The 17,890-nt window shown below is 37.0% G+C and overlaps 1 protein-coding gene across 2 annotated transcripts in view; it reads left to right on the top strand.

Moving 5' to 3' along the window:
* Positions 1–15,837, top strand: part of LOC107085917 (guanine nucleotide exchange factor VAV3-like) — a 65,298-nt gene extending 49,461 nt beyond the window's left edge. Inside the window, exons 24-27 of one of the 2 annotated variants that reach the window (XM_015376573.1) lie at positions 6,662–6,749; positions 7,147–7,276; positions 12,541–12,689; positions 15,218–15,837. In XM_015376573.1, coding sequence (XP_015232059.1) covers positions 6,662–6,749; positions 7,147–7,276; positions 12,541–12,689; positions 15,218–15,259 — 409 coding nt within the window. In that variant the 3' untranslated portion in view covers positions 15,260–15,837. The remainder of the gene's footprint in view (positions 1–6,661; positions 6,750–7,146; positions 7,277–12,540; positions 12,690–15,217) is intronic. The other variant, XM_015376574.1, reaches the window with a different exon arrangement.
* Positions 15,838–17,890: the final 2,053 nt, after the last annotated feature.

Below are 17,890 nucleotides of genomic sequence, written 5' to 3'. Positions count from 1 at the left end.
ATCATTGTGTAAAACAAAAGCAATGCAATACAGGAATATGACAAGCTGGCAGAAACACTACAGTGCACTCTCTGATGATCACCTAGAAAAACATCTCTCATCCTGGAATGTATGGAGATGTTTTGATAACATTTACATCCTGCATAATTGCTGTATTGATTTTTATTTTCTTTTTATAAGAACATTTATTTATTCCCAGATGGTGCTCTATAGCAGGAGAGCACACCCTTCTGAAAGTGCCATCCCCTAAAACACCAGACATCCTTAAAAAAATGTTTGTAAGCTAAATGTGGTCTGTCTGTTATATTCTAATCTGAAAATTATGGCTTTTCACCTTTCACTTTTCAACCAAATGTAGACATTGTTTGGACATAAATCATGTTGTCTCTTCAATTAGTTTTTAACCAGTGTTTGGTGTGGTTGATGCATCATTCCACATACAATATTTCTGATGACTAGATGATGATTAGATTTTTTTTAATTCCATGGTTACCTTTGTCCTTTAAACGTTACATCTTTCATAAACAAGTTTCAGATTAGTTCTAAACCCTTAATTTGGATTTTTCATATGAGTAGCAAACTTTTTTTCACTGTGAATTACCCATTGACAATTGCTAACTTTACACATCCCTGTGCACATACATCTCAACAACAAAAAATGGAGTATTGGCATTAAACTGTAAGGATGCTTTCCTTTCAGCATTCATCATGAACATAATGTAACTACTGCCCCTGACATGACCTTCAGCTCCATTGTAACACCAGAGGTGATCAAACCCAATGGTGGTCTCTTTTGCAGTCTACTGCTGCATTGAGGGGCATCTTGTCCACCTCAGCTGGGCATCGTTTCAAAACATACAGCGAGGCATGTGGTCCTGTGGTTTGCGAAGCAAGCCACTGCTGTATTATTCCCCTATCTTTTTTCTTAGAAGCCCTCTGTTGGCTTGGAGGCTACACAAACATCTGTTGTTGGATTAACAGGGAAGATCTTGGGATAGTTGCAGACAAGAAAATTCCTACATTCTTTCTGAAAATCAACTGAACTGTGGTCTACCCAATTGCTTTGACCAAGCACACTGACTGGACCCATCTTGCTTCCTCTGTTGCTGCCTAAAGCTGTAGATCATAGGAGCCTGCACTTTATCTTTTCAAGCTGAAACTTGGCTGAGCCATGGAGAACCACAGTGGCCAGCCCAGAATCCTTCTCCCCCATCCTCTGCGCCTTCTAGTGGGAAGCTTCTACAAGTAAAACATTTATTGTTTTTGCTACTCTTAACTCATACCTTGGCAGGTTTATGTAGAAAAAGGTTTTAAAGAAGATATTTGCTTAATTTTTTTCTGTTGGATGTTCTTTTGTGTGATTTAAATGCTGATAAACTGTTACTCCCTTCTTAAATTTTGGTCACAGGATTGCTTGAAATTATACCGGACGAGCCCCCACTTAAATGTTACAACCCAGCTCAGCTAGAGGGAAGGGGAGAATAACATTAGCCAGTTAGAAAATTTAAATGTTTTTTTTTTCCAGTTTTCTTTTAAGCTAATGTGGAAAAAGGTAAACATGAGTCAATTAAAATTGAATACAGAAATAAATTATGTTAACAAAGGTAAAAATAAGGAATGCTCTGAAGCGGTTTTTAGGTGGCTTTATATTTTTTTTTTTTATTTAGCCCTAGAAGGCCTGCTTGTCCTCCTCCTTTAACTCCAGCACAGACCCCCGGTCTGTCAATGCCCAGCATTGGTGCTTTCTGCATTGGTAGATTTACAAGGAAGTACCTCCGAATGCAACCAACGTTCAGATGCAGCTCTGGGTGAACCAAAGTGATCCACTTTTTCAGTGTTTCTTCAATTTTTCCAAAAATTGATCCCCAAGTCGATTCAATATACTAAGAACAATTAAGCAGCAGTCTGTAATGTTATGTTTCACCTATGCTTTTATTGTGAAGTGGCAACAGCATGATCTTTACAGAAAATGCTATGTGCTTGGTCGGGTGATCTAAGAGTCTGATAAGGTACTGAATACGTGAAGCTATCATTACAGCAACTAACTAAGGTAAACAGGCCTACTGCAATATTCAATGCCAAGCCCAGGAATTCCATATCATATTATGCAATAACTTTATATCAGGAAACGAGCGGAACACTAATGTCTGCTGGGATGGCTACTTCGTCGGCTCCAATTAAAAATTATTCTATCTTAAAAACCATAAGAGCACAAACGACATTTTACCTGCAAAATATCAAGTAGCACTGAAAAAGTAGATAAATGTTATTCATTTTGGAGCTTAATAATATTTAATATACCTAAGCTATCATCTTAACTTTTTTTTTTTTTACTGGGGCTGCTCAGTGGTGCAGTGGGTAGCACTGCTGCCTTGCAGCAAGAAGGTTCTGGGTTTGATTCCCAGCCTGGGGTCTTTCTGCATGGAGATTGCATGTTCTCTCCCTGAGCATGTGTGGGTTCTCTCCAGGTACTCTGGCTTCCTCCCACAGTCCAAAAACATGACTGTTAGGTTGATTGGCTTAGGTGTGAGTGCATGATTGGTTGTTTGTCCTGTGTGTCTCTGTTTTGCCCTGCGATGGACTGGCGACCTGTCCAGGATGTAGCCTGCCTCTTGCCCATTGAATGCTGGAGATAGGCACCAGCACCCCTCTCGAACCCACTTGGGACAAGTGTGTAAGAAAATGGATGGATCATTTTAACCATTAAAACCTACACTAAACAATAAGTCTATCTTAAGAGTTTTTTCAAGTCTGTGAGGTAACAGCTTCGTGGAGCTGAAGCTCCTCCTGTTTGATGATGTGGGCCGGGGTGTAAACATACTGCGTCTGAAATGCAGAGTGGTGAACTCCATGCAGGGGTCATGGAAATCAACGTATACACCGTGCTCAGACTGAATGCACCTTTAGAGGTTTACAGAGTGTCACACTCATACAAATGTGTTCTAAGTATCCACATATCAACAAACAAACAAACCACCCAGCCAGTGAAAACTCCTTAAACAAAGACAGCCACCCTGTCCATGTGAGAGTGCTGTTTAAATAAAAGCAGCTCCTCATGGACTCACTAGGTTAATTTAAGTCCAGGTTCACATCTGGTTTAAATATCCCCATTTGCTGTTAAATCACAGTTGCATATATATTTTGTGGTGTGACTCTGATCAGAAACTTAGATTATTCATTATAATTTCCAATTATAGTTATCAAAACTATTCATAATTAAATAAGAATAATTGCTCATGACAAAGATGAGCAGAGCTTTATTTAAGTTCCACCTTTGCAACAGTGTAGAAGTGGTAGTTTTATGTTTTAATCTGAGAGGAGTCGTTTCAACAACAGGGTTAAATTGGAGTTGATGGCAAGGTGCATGTAGCTCTACAGCAAGCTTTAAACAATATCCCAACCAGGCCTTTTCACATAAAAATGATAAAGCAATGGACCGTCTGCCTTTCATTTTATAGTTATTACCTTGTTTATAACTTAAAATTACAAAAGCATAGACTGCAATTTGCATTTGTAATGTGGCTATGCTTTAGTGAGGCACTGCTTTTTATGTAAAAATAACACTATTTTATTCTAATCTTTATCAGCCTTTACTTATTTCATATAAATCAGGGTAATATGGAGAAAAACTGGAAATGGATTATCTGTTTCATTACCCAGCTATGACTCCTAGATCTAAGAAATACTTGATAGCATTTGATGGCACCACTTATTGCTCTTTTGCTAAAACCCTTAGAATTCCATTTCAAAAAAGGGTTAACAGCACCTTTGAATTGTAGATCCCACATACAGTCGCACAAAGTCCCAATAAAAAGCAGCTTTATCTACAAGCAAAGTGCCTTCTTGTCTCTCTTTTGAAATACAACTTTGTCTGTTTAACCAGTGAACATCTTTCAAGCAACATCAAAGCATGCTCAGTCTTTTAAAAGAAATAAAGGCTCATCAAGTCTTTCTGACCTGGCTTGACAATTGCAGATTATAATGATGCAGAGAGCACTCTGACACAACGTTTGGATTTTAAGACTATTTAGCCAGTGACACATAATTCCAGCCCATTTATGTTTGGTCGACTGTTGCAGTTACTTATTCCCTGCTTTGATCTAGTGGGCCAGTTTCTGAACAGTCCAATCCTAATTGCTCATCTCAGTGCTTAAGATCATTATCAGGATGGCAGTTTGAGATAATGGAGCTTTACACAGTGAGCTCTTAGTGCCTAGCTACAACTGTTTAATGTCAAACCCCACTACAAGTGATCAGCCTATAACCATATCTCTGTGTTTACTTCTATTTTTGTATGGGTTGCAGCCTTGGATTTTTAAGAGAGGTTGTCTTTCAGAAAACAGACTTTAAAAGTCTGTTTGGTTCCTTAACAAGAAACCAGAAACAGCTTGCTCAGAATTTTCTTTGCAAGTATATTTTAGCCCAACTTAGAACCCTGTACATTTAGTGGTGTTCCCAATAATTATCTGGATTTATGATATTTAACATTATCAGGAAGGGAAATGATTTGAAGCCGGTCTGTGCTCTCTGAGTGCTTTCTAGTCACATATTGTATTAAATGATTCCCTCTCTTCAAAGTTACACATGAAATAACAATGTAAGAAAGTTTTTTGAGAAAACAAAACAAAGAATCTCTCATATGAGTATTCAAAACCTAGCCTGCAGATCAGAAGTGATCCGAGGTGCACACTGTTTTCACTGATCATCCTTAAGATGATTCTAAAGTTTAGAATGAGTCCACCTGTGGTAAATTCATTTAATTGGAAATAGTGGAATACACAAATCAATCTTTATAAGGTCTGACCTTTGGAATTAATGTCATAATCAAAACACCAAACATGAATTTAATGGAATTTTCTTTTGACCTCAGGGACAGGATTTTCTTGAAGCAGATATCTGTGGAATTAAATGGAAATAAAAGGTCCTATTGAGCACAGTGGCTTCCATAATAACTGAAAGATATGTGATGTCTCCAAGACCAATACAGAATCACTTCCAACTCATCAAATACTGACGCTTTGTCAAGTCCCCGTCACGCGATGGAGATACCTCTCTCTCGGTATATATATTGACAAACAGGCCAAATTACAAGTTGCGGACATTGTATCAAGTGACACACATGTGACCCATGACAAAAATTATTGTTAGTTGCTTTGGGATTGTATGTTAACATTTGTATGTTTAGGGGTTACGAAACAGGTCAGGAAAAGTCTGGTTCTGCTGGAGGAATTCTTCCTGTTAAAAGGGAGTTTTTTTCTCCTCACTGTCACTATAAGCATGCTTGGTATGAGGGATTGCCTTCAAGTCAATGGGTTGATGCAATCAACTGGTTTTCCTTAGATCGAAAACTGAATTAATTTGACTTTATAATCTAGTTGAATTGTCTCAGTAAAGTGCCTTGAGATGTGTTAAATATTAATATTAATAATTATCATTGAAGATGTGTGAGTTTATTACACCTTGGTATTTGCTGCCTGTTGCGTGTTTTAATCTAATTAGGGCAGTTCCTCTGTCTGGATATACGGTTAAAATCTTCATTCTGTATGTGGCAAATATTTGGAAATGGAATGGGAGCGGCGTCCTTCAGCTAAGAACAAAGTGTAATATTTCGATAAGGCTGGAGCCATGGATGTCTAATCATCTGCTAACGTGTATGATGTAAAAATAAGATGAAGTGGCAGACTGGAGATGTATAAAATGCCTTTTTAACTGTTAATCTGGGCCACTTCCTGAGAGGTGAGCCCGGAGGTGAGGAGCTACCTTCTGTATATTCTAAGCAAGTTCTATGATCTGACTAAGATTACAATTTCTATCAGAATCTGTTGCCATGTCTCTTTTTTATTACATATAAGTAATAAAGAGAGAGATTTAAAGAGTTTGTCCTGAGTGTGCTCCTTTGAGGAAAAAGATCCGCTTCAAGATGCATACAAAGAGCCTATCTTTACAGATGGCATGTGTTGTGAATTTGCGCTATATGAATAAACTGAATTGAAACTCAATTGGATGAAGGTTTTTACTTTACAGTTCATGGAAACTGTTTGAAAGCTCCTACCACAATAATGCCAGCTGATTTAAACGTTTGATTATCTTCTGCATATTTCCCATAATCTTCAAAGGTCTGGTAACCTCAGAAGGGTTGTTGTAAGCCAACACTTGAAGATTAATACCGGTATTTGATAACATAATCGTAGACACCTTGGCTGAAACAGCAACATTTTATTAAAATCTATATTTGTATCTCAAGCTTAGAATCATAAAACAACAAAAAAAATAAAATAAAATAAATAGTGTTTCAGATTTTCACAACATAAGCTGCAGTAAAAGCCCAATGGCTTGTTGGTATAGATGTATTGAGATATCAAGTAATGCAATAATAATTTTGGTAATTAAAACTACCTGCTGTAATTAAAAAAATGTAAGACATGTATGTATTCATCCAATTTAGTTATTTTTCTTAAATTGCTCTTGAATGGTCTGTGACAATGTATTGTTGTAGTGGAGAAATCCATCTTTTTTCTTTTGTTAGTTATGCAAACATTCCTGATGGCATGACAACCAACTATCTTCCTAGACAGACACTCTTTATGGTTCATCCTAGAAACCAGATGGATGTGAAAGAATGTGTAGTTGATCAGCCTCTGTGTTATTTTTTCCTTCACAGGTTCAATGATAAAGTCAAGCACATTAAGATTTTGACCAAGGATGGATGTTTTTACATCGCTGAGAGTCGGCTATTCAAGAGCGTGCTGGTAAAGGTCTTACTTTGTAGTTTTTTTTTTTTTTGGCCTCTCAGAACTCTGTAGCATTGATAGCTAAAACCGTTTTAACATCACTTTTGCTGTTAACTACTGAGGCGTATACATCGGTTATACAGTCAGACATGTTTCCTTTTCCCAGCTGTTTTTACCTTTTTGTATTTATGCTGGAAAAGAGCAGGTAAAACATGCCATTATCAAACACCTCATTCTTATAATATCAACAAATTACATAAATAAAACTGAAAAACTATATTATCACTGGTCAACATAAATATATTTGAAAAGGTAGATAAACAGGATGTTTCTAACTAAGTATAAACTACCATTAATATTACTCAGACCACTCCAAAATATTTTATTTCTTCTTCTTTTACTCATGCTCATACAGGAATTGGTGGAGTACTATAAACAACACTCTCTGAAAGAAGGTTTCAGCAGTCTTGACACCACTCTGCAGATTCCTTACCGAGAACTGACCAATGGAAACATGCCTAAAGCAATTAACAAGGTTTTCAACGGTGAGTCGGCTTCACAAACATCCAGACAGAAAGTTTCCTATCTGAATCTGACAGTTGGAAACACAGCAGTGTTAGATCATATATAGAGTCAGTTATGAAAGAGATTCACAGCAAAGCTTTTGTTTTGACCTGAATTCAAGATGAGCATATGTGGCTTTACTATATTTAAAGAGAAACAATGAATAATTTTTTGGAAGGCTGTCCTGCCAAATGTGCTTAACAGGCACAGCCAGGGGTGTATTTTTTTCATGTCAGTATGTCATAGAACAAAGTGTTTTCCTGAAGATTCTAGTTTTAGTCTCATTTGACAAACTGCCTTGATTCTCTTTATTTATTTATTATATCTTTTACAGTGCTTTGAGTACAAAAAGTGTGATGGCAGTGTCCACTTGTATATTAGGAGTCTGGTTAAAAAAATTGAGTAAACTGAAACTTTTTTGTAATTTGTTTTTCATATGTAGGTGGATAGACCTGAGGTTAATTGTGCTGTTAAAAGTAGCACTAATCTGTGAATCACTAAAACAACATGTATTTTCAGCTGTTGTTTCTGAGAACTCCTTCACAGTTGTGGCACATCAAGTCGACCTACTTGTAACACATACGATCGGATATTTCAGTACAGGGTGATTGGACTACATTCCACAATCCCTCTTCATTTTTCTGGTTTTGCCATGGGAACAGCACTCTTTTTCACTAAATAAAGAGGCTATGCTTCTACTGGTTGATTGGGATTGCCTTTTTTAAAAATAATTTCAAGGATTCTTCTTTGCCTACATAAGGCATTATTACTTATTCAAGCGTTACGTATTCAAACAGATTTATCATCCTTTGAATGTCATAAATTTCCCAGAATTTCTAACATTAAGAACAACACTTGTCACTAGTGGGGGCTTTATTGGGGTACACTCCCAACATCCAAATCTATGAAAGTACTTTAAACCTTAAATCTTTCAAATTGTATTTTATTATAAAACCACATTAAAGACATTTATCATTTCAGGTTTGTCTATGAATGAAACAGTCCTGTTTTATGTACATCTCAGAGAGTCCTTGGCCCACTTTCACTCATGGTTCCTTTTTGTATTCTCTTGGAACTGATCTTTTGCCATTTTGGCTGTTCCTCAATCCACCCAAATGTTTTTTTAACCCTTTCTTTCACATTTAATTGAGATCATTTCAACACAGCTGCCTTTTATTTTCTTAACTACTTATTTAGTTTCACCTCGCCCATCAATATTGAAATTTAAATATGCTGTTCTTTTAGCAACGTTACCAAGTTTTGTCAGAGTTCTAGAGATCAACACAATGTAATCAATATTATTTGCTTTCGCTCCTGTTTAAAAGGCACCTGTTTGTTGATTTTTCATAGATGATTTCAGGAAATTAACTCCATGCAGCATGCATAGTGTATAATTGTTGGGTCTGGTGGTGTTCTGTTATCCTACTATACCTATTCCTACCCCTATTAAACAGTAAATCATCTGTCTACAATTGTAATTTAAAAAAAAAAAAAAAATTTCCACATCTGTTGCTATTTCTTTTATGCATGTTAAAAATGTTTTATTGCTTTAAACACACATTTGTGAGTATAAAGATTTAGTAAATCAGAGAATTAGCTAAAAACAATGCAGTGCGTCTAAAACATCTATTACATAAATAAAAAGGAGCCTCTGCGGCTCACTGGCCTTGGCAGGGAGGTCCCAGTTAGAGCTGAGTGCCTCAGGCAACCACCAAGAGCTTGCTACTCCAAAACGTCACACCCTGAACTCTGCTTAGCTGTGAGATGGCTTCACAATCTTACAGACAGGACATGACATTTCACTTGGGCTGACTGCAATAATAAAGAAATGGCCTTCTGACATACACCTGAGCGTGAACCCCCGGTCCATCCGAGGGACCTCGGCATCTTCCACTAAACTGGGAAAAGTTTCCAAATATGATCAAATCTGAAAGAGCAGAAGGTAGATGGAAGTAAACCAGCTTAACTTAAGGAGAGAGGAATGTGTAAACAACCATGAGCCGAGGCGATGAGCGTTGGAACAAAGGTAGCGTTGGCCCTTTGTGTGTGTTTGGATGTAATATTCTGCTGCATCCTCGTCCCTTTGCCTCTTTTGGCAGAGTCGGTCTCGGAGCGCATGAAGCGTCAAAGCGCCTCTGTAAGAGGTGCTTTTGTATTCTGCTGCCACTCACAGCACTACCTTCTCTCAAGAAACCTTGACAGAGCCACGGCTGCCTCTGTACTTTGTGGGATGGATTATTATTGCCTTTAGTCGTCCACCCCCGTAGACAAACTAGTGTGGGCACTGTATTCTCCTTCAGGTAAACAGCCTCTGTGGAAAGATAGATGTCATGCAAAAGAAAAATAGATATAATAAAAAGATTTAAATCCGAAAAGAAGGTGCTGTATAGCAATGAAAAGAGAAAAATGCATGCCCAGTATACAGAGATTTAGAATTTGCAGTAAAGCTAATAGAGATATATGTCTGGTGTGTGTGTTAATGCTGAAGTAAGGAAATTATTTGCTGTGTAATGATAAGTTAATATCTGTCAGCAAAATCTAGATTTCAGCTTCATTTGATCCAAACACCTTATTCCACATTTATGTCTGTCATCCATCTGTCACCACTTATCTTCTTCCTTACACTCTTCCATAAAGCTCACATTTTCACACTCGCCTCAGATTCTCCCACCTGAGCTTGGATCTTTGCAATTCATCCAGAGTCATCCATCCATGAGCCTTTTTTCGCCATTTCTTTGATGAGGGCTGTCCAGATAGGTTTGTGTTTGTGTCATACTATCCATTTTAAGATCATGGATTGAATATATACGACTGGACTTGTGATCTATATGATGAGAAAACAAAAGTGATTTGTAAAGAGCAGTATTAGGGGGTCATTTACACAAAAAAACCTTTGATATCTCTGATGCTATAGATTCTTGTCTTGCTTCACTACTGGACCACAGTCATTAGGTTGGCTTTTCTGGATATAAGCGTAAAGGATTGTTAAACCCAATAGATTATACAGAATTTCCGGGCAGTCTCCAGTAAATCATCAGTCAATAGTTTCCTTTAATATTTACATGTGCTGTGTAAAATAACAATTTTGTCCAATGGCTTCACTGTTTTGCCCACTTCTCTTACAGCACTTCAGCAGTATTTTCTTCTTCCTTGTTTGTTTTTTTGTTCTGACTTTGACAACTTTTCTGCGTTCTCTCTCCTCTCTCCACCATCTCACACATCCTCTTTCTGTCAAACTTGTGTTTACTTTGCTTATGTTTTCTCTCTTTGCTCCCACTACGGACACCTCCCGCGTCCCCCCCCTCCCCCGCACACACTTCCACCTCCATTTCTTGTTTTGTTTCTCAGTAGTTCCTCCTGGCGGCTGCAGCTTTGTTCCTCCCTCCTCCTCGCCTTTCTGGTCAGGTATAGGTGCAGATTTTCTGCTCTCCTTTTTCTCTTTCTAGCTGTATGCCCATATTTTTGAGTGTTTGAAGCAGAGTTGTTAGAATTTATTTATTATTAATGTAAAATCAATGTAAAATATTTCTGAAAGAAATACAACATAATCGAGAAGTGTATTTATTTACTTTAGCAATTCAATTTAAAGTGTACAAATTCATTACCTACTTAGTGATTTCGTTTATTTTTAATTACGACATGTAGCAATCAAAATTTCTAAACTTAACCTTCTCAGAAAGGTTAACCTAAACTATAACAACACTAATATAGTGATTTATTTGAAGAATGATACGGCCAACAAAACAACAGGGAAACAAGAGACAGTAATTGTTACCTTAAGAGGTAAACCAAAAAATGTCATTGGTACATAAGACCGAATCTTTATAGTGTAATTTATGCAAACATGTGGATGAAAAATTCAGTATAAGAATGAAGTATTATTGAAAAACATGCACAAGCAACTGAAATAGCAGAACCTACAGTGTTGGGGATGTTATCTTCAACAGCCTCCACATATAAAGGTATGATACGGCAGACAACTTTAACAGTCCTTGCGTTAATCCACACCTGAACGAATGATAACATGAAAAGACTTTAAACTTATTGCCTCTCTACTCTTCCTTTTGTGTGTAAAATATAGATTTCTAGTTGAATATAAAATATTCTCTGGAAATATACTCTGGAAAAAAGATTTTAAACCACCATACAGAGGTCAAATCCTTATCATATACAGTTCTGGCTTCTGAGACGAAATTCTATAGTTACAGCTTATAATCTGGATCCAATTGTTTGGTGGTCACAAATATCCACATTGTTTGTTAGCCTTTTCTGCCATACTCATAGTTTGTATTATCAGTACAATACAATCGAGATAAATGTAACCATCTTAAAATGTGAATTTAGACATTCTGGATTTCAGGTAGATTAAAAAGTCTTATCCCTTGATGGTTGTCTTTAGAATTAAATGGGTAAAAGAAATTCAATGACATAAATGCACTTTTAATGTTAACTGATCGATGATATGTGGCACAATGAAAACAGGTAGAATTAGATTTGAATGTAAATCATGTTGGGAACCATCCAGGAATAATGAAGAAAAAGCCATAGTGGAAGCAGCAGGGAAATATTTTTCATTTTCAAACTGCTGATATGATGTAAGTGCTTGGTAATACTGAATATATTACAGTGTGAGTTTTATTTGTTACTTGGTGAGCATGAATACCATATAGTGACATGTATATATATTTGTTTACAAGAACACCTGGCGTTGTATGTTGTGCCTTTGTGGGCACTTGGGAGCAGATACACTCCTTTCATCCAGTGTATCTTCACAGCTATGTCATCTGTATTTTTACTGATAAGGCAGACAAACCTTTCTACGCCTGGGTTCACTTGTGATATGAGCCCTGACCTGGATGTGTATGGAATAATATTGTATACCCTGATAAGTGAGGATGCATTGCATGAACTGGATTTAGGATTCACTTTTAATAACTTCAGCACCTAGCCACGATAACCCCGACCTCTGATCTTACCCTATGCAGTGGACCTCGTCAGACTTGATTGGTAAAGTTGCTCTCCCCTCAAACCACCAAACCTGAACTTTACTGTTGTTTGTTTGACTTTTAATTTCCCTCTACTTCTAGGATGACTTGAGTCAGTGAGTATTATTAGTACGCGTGTCTGATTCTAGCTTTTAGTCTACAAACATTTGAACTTTTATGGTTGTACTCTATGTAAAAGTAAAACAGGATTTAAAAAAAATAAATTACTGTTAAAATAATTGGGCCTTTCTGCGTCTCAGTTTTTTCTCCTAGGGTAGTTGGTATTGCAGTGGCACGTTACGACTTCAGCTCTAGAGATACCCGAGAGCTGTCTCTACAGCAGGGAGACATTATTAGGATCTACACCAAGATGTCCAATGGTTGGTGGAGGGGAGAGGTCGACGGCCAGGTTAGAATTTTTGTTGCTCTCAAATCAAAGTTTTGGTTTTGTGGCTCTTTTTTCTTTTGCTTTTTTTTATTTATCAGAGCTGATAGGAATTTAATATTTTATTTTCATTTCATTTTTTTTTAGCCATTCTAATAAATCTTATGAGTGAAAGGTATTATGTAAAAGTTAGGGTGAAGTGTTTAGTTTTTACAGGAATGAGCAGATTCTTGAATGAGATAGAGTGAAAAAACCTTATCTTCAGTATGCTACCTGCACCATTAGACTAGAGAAATGTATATTTTCGCTAAATCTTATGTATGCATCTTATTTATAAAAATAAAATATATGTCCAAAACAAAAAAACTGTAACACAGCTATCATAAATTAAAGTAAAAAATAACGGTATTGTAATGATCTCGGAATGTTGGACCCAGAATTCGGCTCCCGTAATCCAGGAGCTCTCCTTGGGTCCTTAACCTTCCCAGTCTACCAAATACTGGAGCCCCCTGCTTGTCCTCCTAGACCCTCTCTGAATCGGGTGGGTGGAGGTGAACAGAAGGGAAAAAGGACTCCCCTATCCCCATAAAAAAAAATCCACCAGACCCCACTCAGGAGAAAGGGGAGAAAAGTCATCCGGATCAGGCTCCGGGGGTGCTGGGGCCGTGGTTACTGGAGGATCTGGGGTTCTGGAAGTAACCACATTAGTCTTTGGTAACAGAAGAGCTGAGGAGGCAGAGAGTCTGGTACGTCCCAGCCTAGTTATACGCCTTGCAGGACAAGACCTCAGTAAATGTCCATTACCGACGTTAATCAGCTGCAGAACCAATTAGACAGGGGAGCAAGGAGCAAAGGTAAAAAACCAAACCATCAGCGCTCATGAGATCATGACAGGTATACTCTCTGGTTAGACTGAAAATATACATTTCAATATACATTTCTCCATAAGAAAAAAAACCCAATGGCCTAGTTAGCTACTATGACTTAAAAGTTTTCATGCTATTAGCTCAGTCTGGTTGCATATAAATGCTTCCTGATTAAATTTTAGTGACCTTTAGTTATATCACATTTTACTTCTGTTTCATACTTTGCTTTTGGCCTATTCTTTATTAAATGTAAGCAATTTTAGTATTTACCATATTAGGACCACATGACCAGAGGTATAGTGTTGTGCATGTGTGCCATGAGCAAACAAGAGTATTTTTTAATAGAAGGTGTTGAAATAAAGAGGAAAGGTCCAGATCAAGTGCGAAAAAGCATAAAAAATATAGGATGCTTAGGGAAATAAGACAGGAGTATAGCTCTGAATACAGTATAAATAATGGTGTTAAACAATGTGGAACCTAAAGCTGCATTTATACGGAAACTGCATTGAGCGTTAAAAAGGTGTCTAATGCCGCATCAAGACAGACATGCGTCGAGGGCATCAAAAACGTTCTGGAAACGCATTGAGCAAAGTGTGAACAAAAACACATCTGACATGCGTTGCTGGTATTTTGTGTACAGTGGAAGATGCAGTGGAGAGAGTGACTTTGCTTAATTTGCTGTGATGAATAGGAAAAAAAAGTAATATTTTTTTAAAATGAAAAAATACACTTCAAAACATCATCTTTGCAGTCAGTTTTTGAGGACTATACCTACTGTTAGTATTCTGTAGACGGTCCCTGCAGTTGAGACCTACATACCGGTTTCAGTTCATACAACAACATATACAGAGTCCAACAAGAGCAGTGGATGCTCAGTGATTCGGTTCACATCACACAATAAAGTTCAACATGATTCTTCTGGAATATATACATATCAAACCACCCCCGCACCCTTCACCGCCCTGGTCTAACTCTTACTCAGTTCAACTCCCTCGCTCCTTCTGGTCCCCTGCCAGTATCCAGATCCGGCAGGGAGTCATCTTCATTCATAAATCTGCCTATACTATCATCATCAGCAGTGCTCAGCTCTATGTCTTCTGCCGGTGTATGAGCACAAAAATACATTTATATTAATTCATGTCAATACACTCTCTTATTGCCTCCTTGTGAGTCTCCCCAAGTCTAAATAATAGTTAGAGAAATTGAATTTATCAGTGATGTTACAGAGACATCAACCGTCCTGTTTATTTTGTTGCTGTGTGACATGATTGCTTGTTAATTTGCATGTAGCTGGATGAATGTGAACTGATTGCTCAGGACAAATTTTAATAACTGGTGTGGATTATCATTGTCAGTCTGTCAACTTACATCACGACTGGTCGGAAAACTCTGATTTATTAATTTCTTCTGTTATATATTGATTTATGCTATTTACTTAATGAAAAGTTTGTTTTTACTCGTAAGATGGCCTAAGATGCATTGATAAAATTATTGATTTAGTTTTTCCAAATAGCAATCTAAGGTTTAGTCCATAAAAAGATTTTTTTTTTAAATGTTTAAAATGTTTTCTTTGTTTTGGATAAAAAACTGTAAGTTTTTTTTTTTTACACAAAAACTAAAACTTTTCTGGGATTTTGTATATTCCTAGCTGCTACTTAGGAGTTTTCTGTTCTGCTTTTTTTTTAGGTGGGTTGGTTTCCCTCAACTTATGTGGATGAAGAAGACTAGCTGCACACAACAAGAAGGAAAACCGGTGACATGCAATCACTGCCACCCTTTGTACCTATACTTAGATCTTTCTGATAAAACAGGAACATGAGATGAAGTGGCACTACCCTTTAAAATCATCCACTGGTTGCTGACAGACTCTCACAAGAAGAGGAGCAGGATGTTTAAAAAAAAAAAAAAAAACGGGGTTCCAAAGGTGTCATGCAGTGTTGTGCTTCTGTCTGTCATCTCGGTTCCCTCTCACCTTCTCTTATAATTGATGATTGCTTTGGCTGGGGTAACACATGCCCTGTTGTCATCATGTTTCAACATCTGGACAGCTCAGTCATCTAGTCAAAGCGTAGATCCTGCTGACAGTGCACTGCCCAGGTACTTCGATCGAGGGAATATTAGGTGCTCCAACTCAGATTTTGCTATCCTTGACTCTTTGAGTGATGCTTTTTTTAAATAATGTAAAAAGGTTTCAGCATTACTACTTGATGGACTAAGTGTGACTTAGAGGGGAAGAACGCCTGTTTGGACAAAGAAGCTCATAAAAAAAGGTGAAAACCCACCCCATGTGAGGCTATGGGTATATATTTCAGTTTTATTGTAATTTCATTTCCCTTTGGGATTAATAAAGTATTTTTTAATTTTAATTGTTTTTTTCCCTTCATTTTTTCTATTTAATTGCCCTTATAAAACATAGACCTAAATAACATATTTTCATGCATGTATAACTGTGTTTTATTTTTCAGTCAAACTTTCACATTCCTCTAATGTGCATGGTTTCTGTTTTGATAACATAATTTATAATATTTTTAATAATGGGTTTTAAATCTTCCCCAAGGACATGTTTAAGGATTAGAGGACAATGACACACCTTTCTCTCACAATCTGCTTAATCTCTTACATATGGGACACAGGTAAAAGGTTTAACAAAATGCCATCTTAGATGCTTGTATTAAAAAAAAGCAATGATGCATCAAAACAAAGACAAAATAAAACCAAATAAATGGGCAATGTAATTAGTGGTAAAAAATCTATACCACACTCTGAGCGTTCACTGTGGAAAACAGTTCTTTGCAGTCCAAACATTTTAATGTTAACTTCAATCCATTTTACTGTGAAAATGAATGATCCAATGCTGATGTAATAGTTGTCCACTGTAGAGCAAGGTAACACAAGGGCATCAGTGATGAGTTATTCTTTCAAAGGCCAACACCCCGCTAATCATGAGTGTATTATCAATATTTAGTACAACATTTAAATTTTACTTTTGACATTTAATAGCACACTTTGAGAAAAAAAACAACGAATGTATTGCGTTTACAATAGCATTGCAGGTAAATCACAAACAGCTATGTTGGAGAGCAGTAGGACAGAGTTCTCAAATACACCTAAAAAAGCAGAAAAGACAGACATCTGAAATATGCCATAGGTAGGATGGTGCTGCATAGTGTAGTTCTCCTTTCTTATTTGTGGAACCATTATTTTAATTAAGCTATTTAAAAGCTGGGAAATTATGCATCTTAATAAATCAAAATGTCTTCAAAAACAGTATCAGTAATTTAATTCTTAAAATTAAAAACTATTATGTTTATACATTACTAACATAGCGTCATACGGCTTACCTCTGGTTTGGTGTTTTTTTTTTGGGGTTGCTGCTTCCCACTCTGCTCTGCTCCACTCTGTTATTTAAAGTGAGAAAAAACACCAGTCTTTCTGCTAATCACCCTAATTCCTCCCAAATGTTTTCCTGCCTATTAATACCTGCCTCTCACAGTCAATCTCTGTCAGATAGTTTTCTTGCCTGCAGTTCCAGTACTCGTGTTCACTCCCTACCCTCCTGTGCTTGCCTTGCTCTCATTCACCACCTGGACTGCCACTGCCTGTAACCACCCTATTCAGTCTGCAACCATCCTGTTCTGTTCATTATATCCGCATCTCTATATAGATCTTTTAGGCGAAACATTCAGACTTAATTCTTAAAAAAAAATACCAGTTGACTGCATCTTCACAAATATATACAGTGAGGAAAATAAGTATTTGAACAGCCAACTATTTACCAACTTAAAAATAATGGAGGGGTCTGAAATTGTCGTCATAGGTGCATGTTCACTGTGAAAGACATAATCTAAAAAAAATCCCAAAATCACATATAGGTTTTTAACAATTATTTGGTATGATACAGCTGCAAATACTTATTTGAACACCTTTTTATCAGCTATAATTTTGACCCACAAATACCTGTTAGTCTGCGTTCAAATTATCCATCTCCATTCCATTTATTATCCTAAATTAGATGCACCTTTTTAAGCTCGTTACCTGCACAAAGACACCTGCCCAACCCATACAATTAGCAAGAATCCAACTACTACTATGCCCAAGACTAAAGGGTTGTCCAAAGACACTACAGACAAAATTCTACACCTCCACAAGGCTGGGAATTGCCAAGCAGCTTGGTGAAAAAAGGTCCACAGTTGGAGCAATTATTATAAAATAAATATAAATATAAAATGGAAGAAGCTAAACATGAGTGTCAATCCCATTGGAATGGGGCTCTTCAGGAGTTCACAGAAAAGCCTTTACCAAATCAAAGAAGAGCTGCAAATCAGGTAACTTTCTCCATTTTAACATTTCTGACTACCT

The sequence above is a fragment of the Cyprinodon variegatus genome, unplaced genomic scaffold (genome assembly GCF_000732505.1).
Source record: "Cyprinodon variegatus isolate N-32 unplaced genomic scaffold, C_variegatus-1.0 Scaffold137, whole genome shotgun sequence".
NCBI lineage: Eukaryota > Metazoa > Chordata > Actinopteri > Cyprinodontiformes > Cyprinodontidae > Cyprinodon > Cyprinodon variegatus.
Note: the sequence above shows the minus strand (reverse complement) of the source record. Positions and strands in the feature narration are given on the sequence as shown.